Source organism: Carlito syrichta, unplaced genomic scaffold (assembly GCF_000164805.1).
Source record: "Carlito syrichta isolate Samal-C Ts95f unplaced genomic scaffold, Tarsius_syrichta-2.0.1 Scaffold303991, whole genome shotgun sequence".
Taxonomy (NCBI): domain Eukaryota; kingdom Metazoa; phylum Chordata; class Mammalia; order Primates; family Tarsiidae; genus Carlito; species Carlito syrichta.
Genome location: NW_007248087.1, coordinates 78,648 through 93,222, shown reverse-complemented (window position 1 = coordinate 93,222; position 14,575 = coordinate 78,648). Strand labels below are relative to the sequence as shown.

Sequence of the window (14,575 nt, the reverse complement as noted above, 5' to 3'; positions counted from 1 at the left end):
CGGAGAGCAAGCAGCAGTCCCAGAGGGGGAAGCAAGCCGCTCTCCGCCGTCCGTGTCGTCCCCCCAGTGGACGCGGCAGAGCGCGCAGTCAGGGCACAGCGGCCGGCACCCCGGCTGGCGCAGGGCCGGTGCAGCTCAGGCGGCTGCCCGGGCCTCACCCGCTCCTAGCTGCTCTGAGCCTCAGCCCTCCCCGTTCCAGGCCCACGCCACGGGCTGTCCTGAGGCTGAGACGGTCCCACGGGCGGGTCACAGGCTTGGCAGCGGTTCGCGTGAGATGGCAGCTACTCTCAGGTTCCACATCTCTCACCCCAAACCCAGGGGCCAAACGCTTCAGAGGCTCGAGATTGACAGACGCTAGGAAGACAGCTCGGGGCTGGGGTCACACGTCCACCAGTCACCAGAGTGCGCGTCACAACACGGGGACAAGCACACACGGGACAGCTGACTGGCACGAGCAGCCTTCCATCCGGTCCACTCGGGCCTTGCCACCCAGCTCTGGCCCCGGCCCACACAAGCACTCAGTTCCCCGAGGCTGCAGGTGCTCAGGCCTGCTGGAGCCCGTGTCCTCATGCCGCGACGGGCACGCAGACCAAGGCTTCCGCGTGCCACAGTCCAGAGGCCAGGCCTGACAGACACCCGCACACTGGACTCTGCCAGTCCAAGCTGGCAGGAGAGGCGTGATCACTCAGAGGGACAGGGAGCCCGACCGGAGGGAGGCTGGGGACTTGCGCCCCGGCCTCCGCGCCGCCGTGGGCCCGCCACCCACCTTGTTCAGCGGGTTGTGAATGCCGGCTGCCTCCAGATAGGCAGTGATCTCGTACAGGAGTGTGTTGTCTTCCTTGGGGTACGGCAGCGAGGGGTCCTGATAGTGGGCTTCGATGTCTGCCAGGAGAGCCCTGGCCAGGAAAGACAGGCGCTGGGGTCAGGACGGCTGACCCACATGACAGCCCCACGGCTGGCGGGTCCTCCCAGCCTGAGGCCGCATCTGCACGCCCAGGCCCCGAGGCTGCGCTGCTCAGGTCTGAGCCTGTTTCTGCTGACAAGCGGGAGCCTGACCAAACGACACGCACTCGGCCACTCCCGCTTTTATGAACCGCCCAGCCTGTTCTCAATACCTGCTTTGCCAAAAGCACCCACTTGGTGATGGAGGGGCACGGGCTGTTTATCTTTAAGCAGACGGCTCGGAAAGAGAGTGGGCTGTGGTGAGGGAGAGGACAGGTGCGCCCAGGACGGCCGTGACCGCCCTGCAATTAGCTTGCTTCCAGCTGCCCCCGAGGCTGAGGGCCTGTCCTGCAGAAAGCCGGCAGTGGGCTTGGCAGGAAGTGCTTTCCAGACCTGTGCAGCAACAGCAAGGTGTCGAGTGTGCGGCGTGTCATCAGCCCAGGTTGACTGAACAGAAGCATCGTGGGGGGTGGGGTGGGGTGGGAAGAAGGGAGCGTGAGGTGCACACAAGGACAGCCCCCAGGAGGCTTCTGCAGGAGCAGGGAAACCGATGGGAGCAGAGCACCCTCTTGTCCGAAAAGAACTGGAAAGGGCCAGACCGGGGCTCGGCTGTCTTGAGGACAGCCGCCCAGGCCCCCGTGGTGGCTCCAAGCCCCGGCACTTACTTGTTGAGGTTCTGCAGAGCAGCGGCCAGGTGTTTAGAGTCAAACTGGCAGGAGTAGTTCAGCTCGTTGGCAATCTGCTGTCTCAGGATCTGCATCTGCCCGACCTGCGAGCAAGCAAGGACAGCAGTGTCCACAGCATGCCCGGGGGACGGGTGGGGACGCCAGGCGGTGCGCTCTCACGGGGAGGACCACGGCTCTCTGGAAAAACGCGATGGCTCCATGGACGGCCATGGCCGAGACGGCCAGCCTCAACACGCCCCTGTGTCCTGAAGAGCCCTGATGCCTGGGATCTGCAGGGCCATGTGCCAGGGCGTCCCTTGAAGGCATCTTCCTGACCTTTGATCTCTCTAGCCTCAGCAGCGACCCGAGAAGCCGGGCATCCTTGGATCTGTCCTAAACTCAGCCTCCCAGTCTTCGGGTACCATTTCAACCAGGACCTCGGAGTGGGGGATGCTCAGCCTGTCTGCATCACTCAGGACGTGGTCGTGGGGTCATCAGGATTGCAAAACAGCCTCCAGGAAACTTCCGCGGAGGCCGCTCTAGTAACAATGACCGCCTTCTCCAGGGCTCCTCGGCCTGCCCATGGGCCCTGGACCCCTTGGGAAACTGGCGAAGCCCAGACACCAACACCTGCTCAGAGTAATGCTTTTAAATGGTCATGACGACACGGAGGATACCGGCGGAAGCCAGCTGCTTTGAAATACCAGGATCAAGTTGGGCTTGGTGGCTCGGCCTGTCATCCCGCACCTTTGGGAGGCTGAGGTGAGTGGATTGCCTGAGCCCGCGGGTTTGAGACCCGCCTGGGCAGCGAGACCTCATCTCTACAATAAATCAAAAAATCAGCCAGGCGTGGTAGCACGTGCCTGTAATTCCGGCTACTTGGAAGGCTGAGGCGGAAGGATCGCCGGAGCCCAGTGGGTCGAGGCTGCGGTGGCCAGGAGCGGCCACTGCACTCCAGTCTGGGCGACCGAGTGAGACTCCAACTCAAAAAAAAAAAGAAATACCAAGATCAAACTATTAAAACCAAATCTGGCACAGAGCTCACTGACACGGCGCATCAACCACGGAAGATTCAGAAGCAGCGAAGAGCAGCCACGACCTCTGGGGAGGCCCACGATCCCGCGGGGGGAGCGGCCTCTGCTCAGGCCTGAGACGGACTGCAGCTTGCGCCCTCAGGCCTGTCAGCAGCCGGAGGTCAGCTGGAGCCTTCTGTAGTCTCCCTCCTCCGAGAAAGGCACCCCTGAAACGCTGGCAAGACATGTGGGGGTGGAGCAGAGGGCAGGCAGGAGCGAGCACATGCCCTCTGGCGTGCGGTGAGGAGCCGAGGGGAGCGTGGGCTGCCCCGTGTGGACAAAGAGCGTCGCCCCTTACGGAGCTTGTCCCGGTCACAAGCGCTAAGTGACCTCAAACGCATTATTTCTGAGCACTATTCGTAGATGACGATTCCACTTATGTGAAAAAAATTAGTCAATAAGAAAATGCTATTTATATATTAGAAGAAATAATATAATTTATGGCGAAGTTTCATTTAAAAATTAGACTAGGTCAAGGCCAAGAAGACAGAAGTTTCTCTCAGGCCACTCTAAAGGATCCCTCAGGCCGTGTGCTTGGCGCTTGGCCCACGTTTCCTTGCTTAATTATTTATTTTTTTTAGAGACAGGTCTTGCTCCGTCGCCCAGGATGGAGTGCAGTGGCACGATCACAGCTCACTGCAGCCTTGAACTTTTGGGTTCAAGTGATCCTCCCACCTCAGCCTCCTGAGTGGCTGAGACTACAGGTATGTGCTGCTGTGCCCTGGTAATTTTTAAATTATTTTTAGATATGAGGTCTTGCTATGTTGCCCAGGCTGGCCTCAAACTCCTGGGCTCAAGTGGTCCTCCTGGCTCGGTCTCCCAAAGTGCTAGGATGACAGGCATGAGCCATCATGCCTGGCTGAATGCACCGAGTCTGGGACACCCTGTCAAGGATGCTCTTGAAAGTATCCATCTAGCCGGGCTCGGTGGCTCAGCCTGTAATCCCGCGCCTTTGGGAGGCTGAGGTGAGTGGACTGCCTGAGCCCGCAGGACCCGCCCGGGCAGCGAGACTTCATCTCTACAATAAATCAAAAAATCAACCAGGCATGGTAGTACATGCCTGTAATTCCGGCTACTTGGAAGACTGAGGTGGAAGGATCGCCGGAGCCCGGCAGGTCGAGGCTGCGGTGGCCGGGAGCGGCCACTGCACTCCAGTCTGGGCGACAGAGTGAGACTCCAACTTAAAGAAAAAGAAAAGAAAAAGAAAGTAAGTATCCATCTAGAAATGGAAAGAAAGTTGTTTAACGTGACCCGTTACATTTAATGCCTCTGCAGTCCTAGTGACTGACGTTTCTGTCTCCACGCCCTGGGACTCGGCGGGAGGCATGATGCCTGGGATGATGCATTCTGCCTGTGTATTTGCCTGCACAGACGTCTGGCTGGGCATTCCTTCTCCAAGATTTTCCTAGAGCTGCACTCCTCTGTACGGCAGCCACTAGCTGCATGTGGCTATTTAAATTTAAATTAGTTAGAATGAAACCAAGCTTGAAAATCCTCTGCTCAGTCCCACGTTCCATGTCCACGGAATGCTTCCTTCGCTGTCCAGACTGTTCACACTGGTCTAGAAACTGCATATCCTCAATCCAAGACAAAAAGGCAAATCTGGCCCTGGGGCCTCAATTCAGGATCACTGGCTCAGATACAGTCCCATGGCTCCTAGACCTCCCACAGCTGGAACTGACCACGGTCTGCTGCGGATCGCTAGTGAGCCCGGGCAGACCTCCCAGCCTCATGGGAGGACCCCTGTGTGCTGCCGTTGGCCTTTCTCAGGCCAGTCCAGCCTCAGGGTAGTTACTTTTCCTGAGAGGCTTTCCAGCAATCAGAAACGTGGCCTAGAAAGTGCGCGGGTTTGAGACCCGCCTGGGCAGCGAGACCTCATCTCTACAATAAATCAAAAAATTAGCCAGGCGTGGTAGTGCGTGCCTGTAATTCCGCTACTTGGAAGCCTGAAGCGGAAGGATGGCCGGAGCCCAGCAGGTCGAGGCTGCGGTGACCAGGAGCGGCCACTGCACTCCAGTCTGGGCGACCGAGTGAGACTCCAACTCAAAAAAAAAAAGAAATACCAAGATCAAACTATTAAAACCAAATCTGGCACAGAGCTCACTGACACGGCGCATCAACCACGGAAGATTCAGAAGCAGCGAAGAGCAGCCACGACCTCTGGGGAGGCCCACGATCCCGCGGGGGGAGCGTGAGGCTAAGGGATCGCGGCCCTCGGCGGCACGAGGACGCCGAGAGGAGTCCAAGGCACCCTGGTCACTGTGTTCCCAGTTCTGCTTGTCCAGTGGGCCACAGTAACACAGCAACCACTCACCAGTTATGGTAGATGAACTTGGCTGAGATGCCCGTGAGCCCTGTCTCAAGAAGCTCCTACAACTGGGAAGCAGGGAATGAAGCTTTTCTAAATTCCCTGAGCGTTCTAGACTCTTCCTTTGGTGTGTGATGCTTTTAACCATGAATTACAATCTTCCACCTAGAAATCTACCCTTTCTTACTAGAGCGTGAGCAGGCTTTCTGGGGAGACAGGCAGGGCTTCATCTAAGTGTCTCCCACGGCAACTGGAGAGGCCTTCGGTGACGGTGCTGGCAAAAGCTGTTGAGACCTCGGATCTTCTAATGGTGGAGGCACACGGACACGAGGGAGACACAGACAGGCCTGGGAGCCACCGGCACGCGGCAAAGGCAGGACAGGAGGCCCTGGGCTCCGTGGGAGATTAGGTTTCCACCCAGCTCATCCGCCTCCTCCTTCCTGCTTCCCACTTGCTTCCAAAGACACAGTGTTGTCTTCACAGTGCCAGTGTCATCTAAACCCCAGAGGAGCTGGTTTCGGTGTCTATGCAGACACAAGAGGAGAGACAGTTGTCGCTCTGACAACTCCTTGGAGCAGGCGAGGCTGCCACCAACTTACCATGTAAGGAGGCAGTACTAATTACTGTGGGGGGAAATTTCCATCACAACACGTGAAAGTGCCTCTGGCCAAAGGCATTGCAGAAAGAACCAGTTTTCTTGAGGAAAGGAAGCACTGGGTTCCTAAGTAAAGCCCAGTCCAGAACAGCTCCAGGAAAGGTAAGAACAGATGAATTTTAAAATAATGATAAACGGAAGCATAATATTTTGCTTTAATGACAAAAGAAAGAAGAATAGCTTTCTAGGGGGGGATAAAGTGACAAGAAAATGAAAATTTTATACATGCAGCATTGGTTACCATCCCGTCCCCCAAACATACCTTCATTATAGCCTCGAGATACGCCGTCCAAATCTTCTGGGTTTTGGCAATGGCGGAGAAATAAATTTTATTTGAATTTGCTGAAAGGTTAAAACATAGTGTTCTGTTTAGTACATCTGGAAAGGCTGCGGCGTCCTCTCCGCCTCAGGCTGGTCTCAGGACACTTACCTACAATACTCTTTAGGGGGCTGACGGCATTCATGAGGGTTTTCAGAGTCTCCTGAACAGTCCTGTCTCTCAGGATCATTTTCTGGAACATACTGAGGAAATTCTGTAACAAGAAGGCATGGTCAAAGAACCAAACATGAGACACAAAACAAATAAATACTCCAGCACCAAGATGGGGCCTAAGTCACACAAGCCACCAGTCAGGATGGCTGGGGACAGCACAGTGGCAGGTTTCTGCATGAACAGCCTGCTGAGAGGAGCTGCTGGCTTCGAAAACAAAAAAGTCTTATCCTCCCAAGCTGGAACTTCCCAGAGCTGTCAAACCATAAAAGTAGGATGCTGGCCAAGAACTTCCAACTCATTCTCTGTTCTCATCTACCCGAAGGAATCACGCGCAGCTCAAACTCACATCAGCGTAAGAAACCATGAAAGAAAAGCGAAGTGACAGTTGGGCATGGTGGCACGTGCTCGTAGCCCCAGCTCCTCGGGAGGCAGAAGCGGGAGGCTCGCCTGAGCCCAGGAGGCAAGGCTCCGGTGGCAGAGAGCACGCCGCTGCCCTCCAGCCTGGGCAACAGAGTGAGACCCCGACTCAGAAAAACCAAAAGACAGCTGAAGGGGTCTGGCTGCCAGCCCGATCGCCGAGGCCCACCTGCAGCTCCTTCACGATCATGAAGCACAGAAGCCGGTCCAGCCCGTTCAGCCCGAAGGTGCCCAGCGTGGTCTGGATTTCGGAGAAGAGGCGGCTGCTGGTCACCTCCTGGTGCGTCTTCAGGTCGTACCAAGTGTTCAGCTGGTCGATGTGGCACGTCATCCTAGCCCAAGGCAAAACACAGCACCCCCCACAGCCGCTCAGGACTGCTCCCAGAGGTGGCTCCATAGGACCGGGTGTCACCGTAAAGACCGAGAGTGCTGGTCTCTGCTTCCAGCCTCCACCCCGATGCCCTGCGTCTTCCCTGTGGCCACTGACAGCCAGTGAGGTGGACCCGGCTGCCGCCAGCTTCTGCCTGCGCCGCCTCCCGCTTGAGGCATTTCTGCCACTGGGCCGGGGTGCTGAGAAGCAGGTCAGGGCCAGCCGTCAGGCCCTGCGGCCTCTCCAAGGGACCTTCTTCACACTCCCAGAGACTGGGGACAAAGCAGGCCCATGCCATCACCACCCGGGTTCAGAGGAACCTGGAATCCTGGGCTTCTGACCCGCAAGACCATAACGGCAAAGCCTGCACCTTTCCTCCCATGCCCTGAGCTGTAGGTGCGTGTCCCGGTCGTCTCCAGATGACGCCATTCAGTGTGACCACCACCACCACCAACACCCACGAGCGCTCACTGTGAAGGCCTCCAGTGTGTTCTCACTCGAGCCTCACACATGCTCTGTGAATGCACGGCATTATCTCCATTTTACAGATGAGATCCCCGAGACTCACACAGGCCTGACCGCCCTTGACCCCATCTTGACGGTCTCCAACGTGGGGGGACGGTCTCCCTATCGGGGCTTGTTCAAAACACAGATGCCTGGACCAGACCCCAGGGGGGTCTGGTCCAGGCCTAGAGCTGTGGGCTCTGCGCTTGCCCACAACCCACAGACCAAACCCCGCCTTCTGGGTCACCACGTGCCTCCCCCAAGAAGCCCGGGAAGGAGTTCAGTGAGCCCCGGGGCAAGGGAGGCCGATTCCAGAGTGCAGACGGTGTGGAACTGTGGCTTCCAGTGCCTCCCTCTGGACTGGCATGGGCCCTCGGAATGTGTTGCCGAGCGCGTGCAGTCCTGACATGAGCCCACGCACCCCTCTGCTGTGTGGACAGGACCCTGTGGAGCGCCGGGAGGGCTGGTGGCCGAGCCTGTGGCGCCAGGACAGGCGGGCCGCAGGCCTTTCAGGCCCTGGCTCTTTCTGGCCCTTGAGTCGCAGACAAGGTCCTCACCTCTGCTGGATACTGTGGACGTTTACCACGTGTCACTTCCTTAAGCCAGGGGAGACAAACTCAGCCTGGGCCAGAAGGTGGGGTGAAGGGCCCAGGTCGCGGGACCACCGAAGTGACACAAGCTCAACAACGCACCCAGTCAGAGAAGGAAGAGAGCCTGCTTTCTGGGTGATTCTGCCCGCCGCCCCCTCGGCTGCCTGTGGCCGGGTCAGCGTGAGAAGAAGCCGCAAGCGGCCTCTCCCTCGGGTGGGCTTCGTGTCCCCTGCCTCGCCAGAGGCTCACACGAAAGAGGAGCGGCGTGCCAGGCTGCTGAGTGGCAGCCCAGGCTCCGCCTCAGCCGCCTGAAACTCCCGGGGCCGTCTTCGGGACGTGAGGGGTTCGCCCAGCCCTTGCGGGACGTGGAGGCCACGCGCCCTGCACGCAGATGGCAGCTCACCGCCCACACGGCATCAGCCGGCCCGGAGCAGCGTAGTGCTGGGGCAGCACTCGGGTCCCCCCGACGGGCAGTGTGGTCCTGGCCCAGCCACTACGCCTCCTGTGCCTCTGCTGCTCCCTCTTTAAAGCGGGAACAGGAACACCTGCCTCATCAGGGGCTTTGATGTACACATGCATGGATGTGCACCATGAGCAGAGAAGACTGTTCGTGCTCAGTGTGGGGGCTGCTGCCATGGACAGCACCCGAGGTGGCCTTACACAGGGCTGGCGCGTGACTGACAAGTGCAAGAGACCAGGGCAGGATGTGTACCACAGGGCCAAGCCTGCCTGGCACTCAAGGCTGCCGCAGATCCAGCTACACCCACCTTGGGTCTGTGATCCGCAAGATTTCTCTGCAGAGTCGACCAATAAACGTGACGGACTCGTCCACGGGGGCGAACTTGGGTATTGGAATATGTGCAGACTGGTACATGCTCTGCCAGTCCTGAATCTAGAAAACAAAGCCACGGAAGCTCAGAAAGTGCCTCATCCTTGTGATCCCTTCCCCAGATCCTTCACAAAGATAGTCCTGCAGGAAGACCGGCAGTGCATGCTTATTGTTTATTTTAAAGTCTTTGTAGAGACAGGGTCTTGCTTGGTTGCCCAGGCTGGAGCGCAATGGTGCGATGATAGTGCACTGCGACCTCATACTCCTGGTCTCGAGTGATCCTCCTGCCTTGGCCTCCCAAAGTGCTGAGATTGATTTCAGGTGTTAGCTACCACATCCAGTCTACTCCTTGGTTTTGAAGAGAAAACTCCTAAAACTAACGGCTTTCCAGAAATGCCACATAATAGTCAGACAAAAAAGGAATGCGTGAAAAGGTGAAGTGGCTAAGGTGAAGTGAGATGCGGGTCCTGGCCTTTGTCTTGCTAGTTAACGTGTGTCAGTGCAAGACCCAAGTCCACATGCCACAAGGCTGGAGGACCATCTCGAAATGCCACCTGCATCACGCCTGTTCCCGCATACAACTTGCAGGGTGTTCACTGATGACTCAAATCCAACTTCCCAGCCCTGGCACGTTTGAACCGCGTGCTCCAAATGGGCAAAGGACTTAGTGCATGTTTCCAAAGGTGACACCCAAGTGGCCAGGAAGCACACTAGCAGATGCTCGCCCAACCACGAGGGACATGCAGATCGGACCACAGTGAGACGCCACATCCCACGAGGACGGCCGGAATCAAGAAGGTGGAAACCCCAAAAACGGCCGAGGAAAGGCAGAAAGGGGACCAGCACGCCGCCGGAGGGAAGGGGACGGCCTGTGACTGTGGGAGAGTGGCAGCTCCTGAATGCGTACGTGCAGAACTACGTACCACACGGCTCAGCGACTCCACCCATCCGACTCAACAGAAGTTTCTGGAACCCTCTACCACTTGGGCGTTGACAACAAACAGCTTCACTCCGGCCATTTGACATCACTGCCTGCTCCTGAGGGCGGTCGGCTCCTGGGCTGGGTACCCTGACCACCCTCTGCATCCTCGGACTACCCAGTGCTGGATGTTTAGGAACAACTTAAATAAACATTCTTGCTTGAGTTCCTAGATCTGGGGCGTGTATATTAAACACGAGAAGTAACAAACATCGTCAAGAATTGTAAGGTGCGTCAGATACCTTGGTTCTCAGGAAGTTGTTGCACTCCTGCTCCACGTTGTAATTTATGATTCGAGATACTTCCTCCTGCCAGATCTTCAGGCCGTAGATGCTCACGTAGTCCTGAATGTACTCAAAGGAGCGATGGAACCCGTCCATGGTGGCGCCCAGCTCTTTCAGCTTGGGCATCAACTCGCTTGACTGTGCAAAGGGGACACGTACACTCTCAGGGGGGCGCAGGTCGCCAACGACCAACGCTGATGGTGGATCTCGCATGACATACCAGCCAGGAGACCACAGTCACAGTCTAAGATTGGGAAATACTCACTTCCCACTTCACCTAGGCTGAGGGGCAGCCGCCACCAGACATTAGCAAAGAGCAAGGTTCATGCACTTGGGACGGAAGCTCCGGAAAGGAATGAGAAAGGCAAAGGCTCATGGTTTCTCCCATGGCGTTCGGTGAACAGGCCGAACCCAGAAAACTTGGAGCACTTTAGTTTTGTTTTTACTTTTTTGAGTCGGCATTTCCCTCTGTCGCCCAGGCTGGAGGGCAGTGGCACACTCACGGCCACCGCAGCCTCTGCTGGGCTCAAGGCAATCCTTCCCCCTCAGCCTTCCAAGTAGCGGGAATACAGGCATGCACTACCACACCCAGTTTATTTCTTTTTTAATTTGCTGTAGAGATGAGGTCTCACCAAGTTGCCCAGGCTGGTCTCAAACCCCTGAGCTTAGGCAATCCCCTTGCCTGTAATCACAAAGTGCCGGGATTACAGGCTTGAGCCACTGCATGCAGCCACTTAAAGTATTTTAAATGGAGCTTTCTGAGATAACATACCCTACATAAAAAGTTCAGGCCAGTTTTCTTTCCTCCCGAGAAAAATTATCACATTCCCTAACAGATAAAGCAAAATAAAAAATCACAGCCTTTAAAGTTCCTGTCGGCTTTAGGGTTAACAGATTCTTTTGACTCTAAGAACTAACTCTGAATCACAGACGCCAGCTTAGCCCTGGAACTTGAGGATCAACAGGTGGGGGAAAGCAGCACCGGTTTTCAGAAGGATTTTCTGATAAGATGAACAGATTACAACACAGGACAAAAAGGCACCTCGACTGCTTGTGCTGAGAATCAGCACTGGAGACATAGTGCTAGGGGAATGGTCTTGTTTATGGCTACAGCAGTCCTAGTCCAGGCTGCAGGCCAAGCAGAGGACACGGGAGAGCCATGTGGCCACAGGTACCTTGGCTCGAGGGCTGAATATCAGTCCCCTGTGAAGGGCCAAAGCCACTCGCTTCACGAGCTCCTTCCTTATCCCATCTTCCAGCAGCTGCTTTGGGTCCACCTGAGCGCAAACAAGAAGCACAAATGGTGGTTAGGAACGTTCCGCCCCGAAGAAATTCAGAGGAGAGACAACTCGCAGAGCCCGCAGGGGAGTGGTGTCCTCCTGGTTTTGACACGAGCTGGGGGCTTTCCTTTCCTGCCCTGTGTGATCATGCACAGCTTGGACGGGATTATTAAGACTGCAGCCTCTCTAGGGCTCTGGTTATCTCGGTAAATTTCCTGATAACTTTACGGTATGACGTTTCAACAGTGAGCAGGGAAAGTCTCAGACAGTCTCACATTCTACCCGTTGTGTTAGATGTACAAGCACCGGTCTCATCACGGGGTGGTGGGCTGAAGGGCCCACGTAATCAGATGCACGTCTTCTCCCGGGTGTATCTCAGGGCGTCTATGGCCACACATGCAAGCCCACGCGTGGGCTGGACCCCTCTGTCAACAGAATGACTCTCTTTTCTTTCTGCGTTCTTGGAATGCTGTTTCTTTTCTTTTTTTTTTTTTGGAGTTGGAGTCTCACTCTGTTGCTCAGACCTCGACCTGCTGGGCTCCGGCGATCCTTCCGCTTCAGCCTTCCGAGTAGCCGGAATTACTGGCACGCACTACCACGCCTGGCTGATTTTTTTGATTTATTGTAGAGATGAGGTCTCGCCAAGTTGCCCAGGCAGGTCTCGAACCCACAGGCTCAGGCAATCCACTCACCTCAGTCGCCCAAAGTGCGGGATTACAGGCTGAGCCACTGAGCCTGGCTGGAATGTTGTTTCTAAAGCAAGTCTGGTTACAGCGTGCTTCCTAAGTGGTGCTGAATGAGTGCGCTCACCTCAAAATAGACTGATATGTTGCATGAGTGTTTCTGTAGCTTTCAGTATCTGCTTTCTTATACAATAAAAAGGTAAATTACAAAAATATAATCAATGAGTACAAAATCAAAGTAGCAGCACTAAGTTTTCAAAGAAATACTCTTTGTAAGAACAGACTGGGTGAAAGAGTTGGATGCCTTCATGGCCTAAAGCCCTGACGTGGCTCTTCCAATTCTTCCTGGCTCTCTACTCATCCGGGGAGTGTTCACAGCTAAGAGGAGGCCAGACTCACAGCCCCGGCCTCCATGCCGTTTCTCCTCTCGGAAGCGAACAAGAGTTCATAGTTCCCATACAGAGCTTCCAGACCTTGCTCTGTTCATTTGTAGACATAAATGTTTGTCCTGAGACACATATTTGATTTCAAAAGTCTAAATGGGACCATTGTTAGATGTGGATATGTCATAGTATATACGTTGTTCTGCAATTTGCTTTTTTCATTTTCTATCTTGGAAATTTTCCAGGGACAAATTCTTTTGAATGGCTGCAGCCCAATCCACGGTATGAATGCACCATGAGATACTGAGCCATTCCCTGCTGCTGGGGGTTGAGGTTACAGCTCTCCTTTACTTACAATGGGGATGCGTCCTGGTAAACCCTTCGTAAGTTGAAACTATCTTAAGTCAAAAGTGCATTTAATATACCTAATCTACCAAACCGGACAGCTTAGCCTGGCTTACCTTAACTGTGTTCGGAACGCTTGCATCAGCTTACAGTTAGGAGAAATCAACGGACACACAGAAACGCTGTAATAAAGTGCTATCTCATGTGACTTACTGAAGACAGAATGGAAACTGAAGACAGATGTCCAGATATAGTCGTAAAGTCAGACCTTCGTACATCAGGGACTGTTTTTTTTTTTGGCTGCCTCTAACAGTAAATGCTCGTATGCATACCTGTGTATTTCTCACTTGTTCTAAGTCATGTCAACCCAAGGGAGTCTACACTTTCCCTAAGTGTATGATACACACACTTAACACACTCCAAGGCCCCACGTGGCTGCCACTACACTAGAGAGCATCTCCTGAGTTGGCCAGTGAGATATTCCTCCTGTTCTTACCATTGGGAGGGCTGTGGGTAAGACTCATGTTTTGCCGAGCAGTCTTTCTTTTGGCAGTTACTGCCACTGACTTGGATTAGAGCTTACCCTTCCTTCCTGCAGCAGCCACTCTGCAGGCCTAGGACTTCTCACCCTGCACAGACCAGCCAGAAGCTGCAAGCTGCATACTGTGTTCCCTGCACAGCAACTGGACTCAACTGGCATCAGGACTAAGGCATGTTCAGCAGATTCCATCAGCAGTAAAGAGGCTCCCACAGCATTTCTCCCCACACACCTCCAGAAGACACACGCCCAGCTCCATTTCTACCTGGGCTCACTGCCTGTATTTTCTTGGACTTTCGTAACACAGACCTCAAGCTGGCAATTTGGTACCTACTTTTTTAAAACAAGATTAAGAAAGTTCAGATTCTACTGATATCAGATAAGTGGAAAAACACACCATCAACCCTCAACGGGCACATCACTAGTCCTCAAAGCACTCTGCATTAAAATAGCAATGAGACAGCACTTGAGCCCTGGGGATGGCAAAAACCAGCAAGTGGACAGTGCATGCTGGCAAAGATCTAAGTAGATACACAGCAAACGGAGGCCATCTGGCTATACCAAGGCAGAGTGAGCAGGACAGACCCAGAGTCCACCAGCCACTCCAAGGCATGTGGGTTTCGGAGAAATCTTTGCTCAGGTTGGGAGAGGGGACATGCTCAGATGCTCATTGTGACCCTGCTTGTGACACTGCAGCAGGCGGCTAAGTAAAATGTGAAATTGCACAGCCACCAGCAGAGAGGAAAGTTGGAAAAAGAATGAGACTTCAGACACACACACTACACAATACTCAGGACATGTGCACACTCAGGAACACGCGTCAGCACCGGGATGAGTGCTGCAGGGAGCGGAGGTGGGGGTGGGGACCCGAGAGACGCACAGATGCAGAGGGGGCGCGGGAGCGGCGCCGCGGGCGGCAGTGAGGGCGAGGGGCAGATGCCTGAGCTCGGCTCCTGGGGCGCAAAACCAAAATGCAGGAAAGAAGGGTGAGTGGGGCGGGGAAGCAGCAGTTCTGCCTAAGGGGAAGGAACCGTGTTTGCTTTGCTTTTACAGACATTCAACGCCGTGGATTTTCCTCAGATTTAAATACCTCCTGTGTAAAACATGACACATTTTCTCTAAAACTGTAACATACAGACATTCCTAGATCAGACCACAGGACTGTCTTCAGGTATGATGATAAATAAATATTGTGATACTTTCTCTTCCCCCGTCAACAAATGAGTGAAATCAAAAT

At 54.7% G+C, this 14,575-nt stretch overlaps 1 protein-coding gene across 1 annotated transcript in view; it reads right to left on the bottom strand.

Moving 5' to 3' along the window:
* WASHC5 (WASH complex subunit 5) overlaps positions 1-14,575 on the bottom strand; it is a 54,976-nt gene that overhangs the window by 7,800 nt on the left and 32,601 nt on the right. Inside the window, exons 18-25 of the mRNA XM_021713027.1 lie at positions 11,285-11,386; positions 10,068-10,247; positions 8,785-8,909; positions 6,723-6,885; positions 6,074-6,176; positions 5,906-5,985; positions 1,608-1,711; positions 767-896 (exon numbers count right to left, since the gene is read on the bottom strand). Coding sequence (XP_021568702.1) covers positions 767-896; positions 1,608-1,711; positions 5,906-5,985; positions 6,074-6,176; positions 6,723-6,885; positions 8,785-8,909; positions 10,068-10,247; positions 11,285-11,386 — 987 coding nt within the window. The remainder of the gene's footprint in view (positions 1-766; positions 897-1,607; positions 1,712-5,905; positions 5,986-6,073; positions 6,177-6,722; positions 6,886-8,784; positions 8,910-10,067; positions 10,248-11,284; positions 11,387-14,575) is intronic.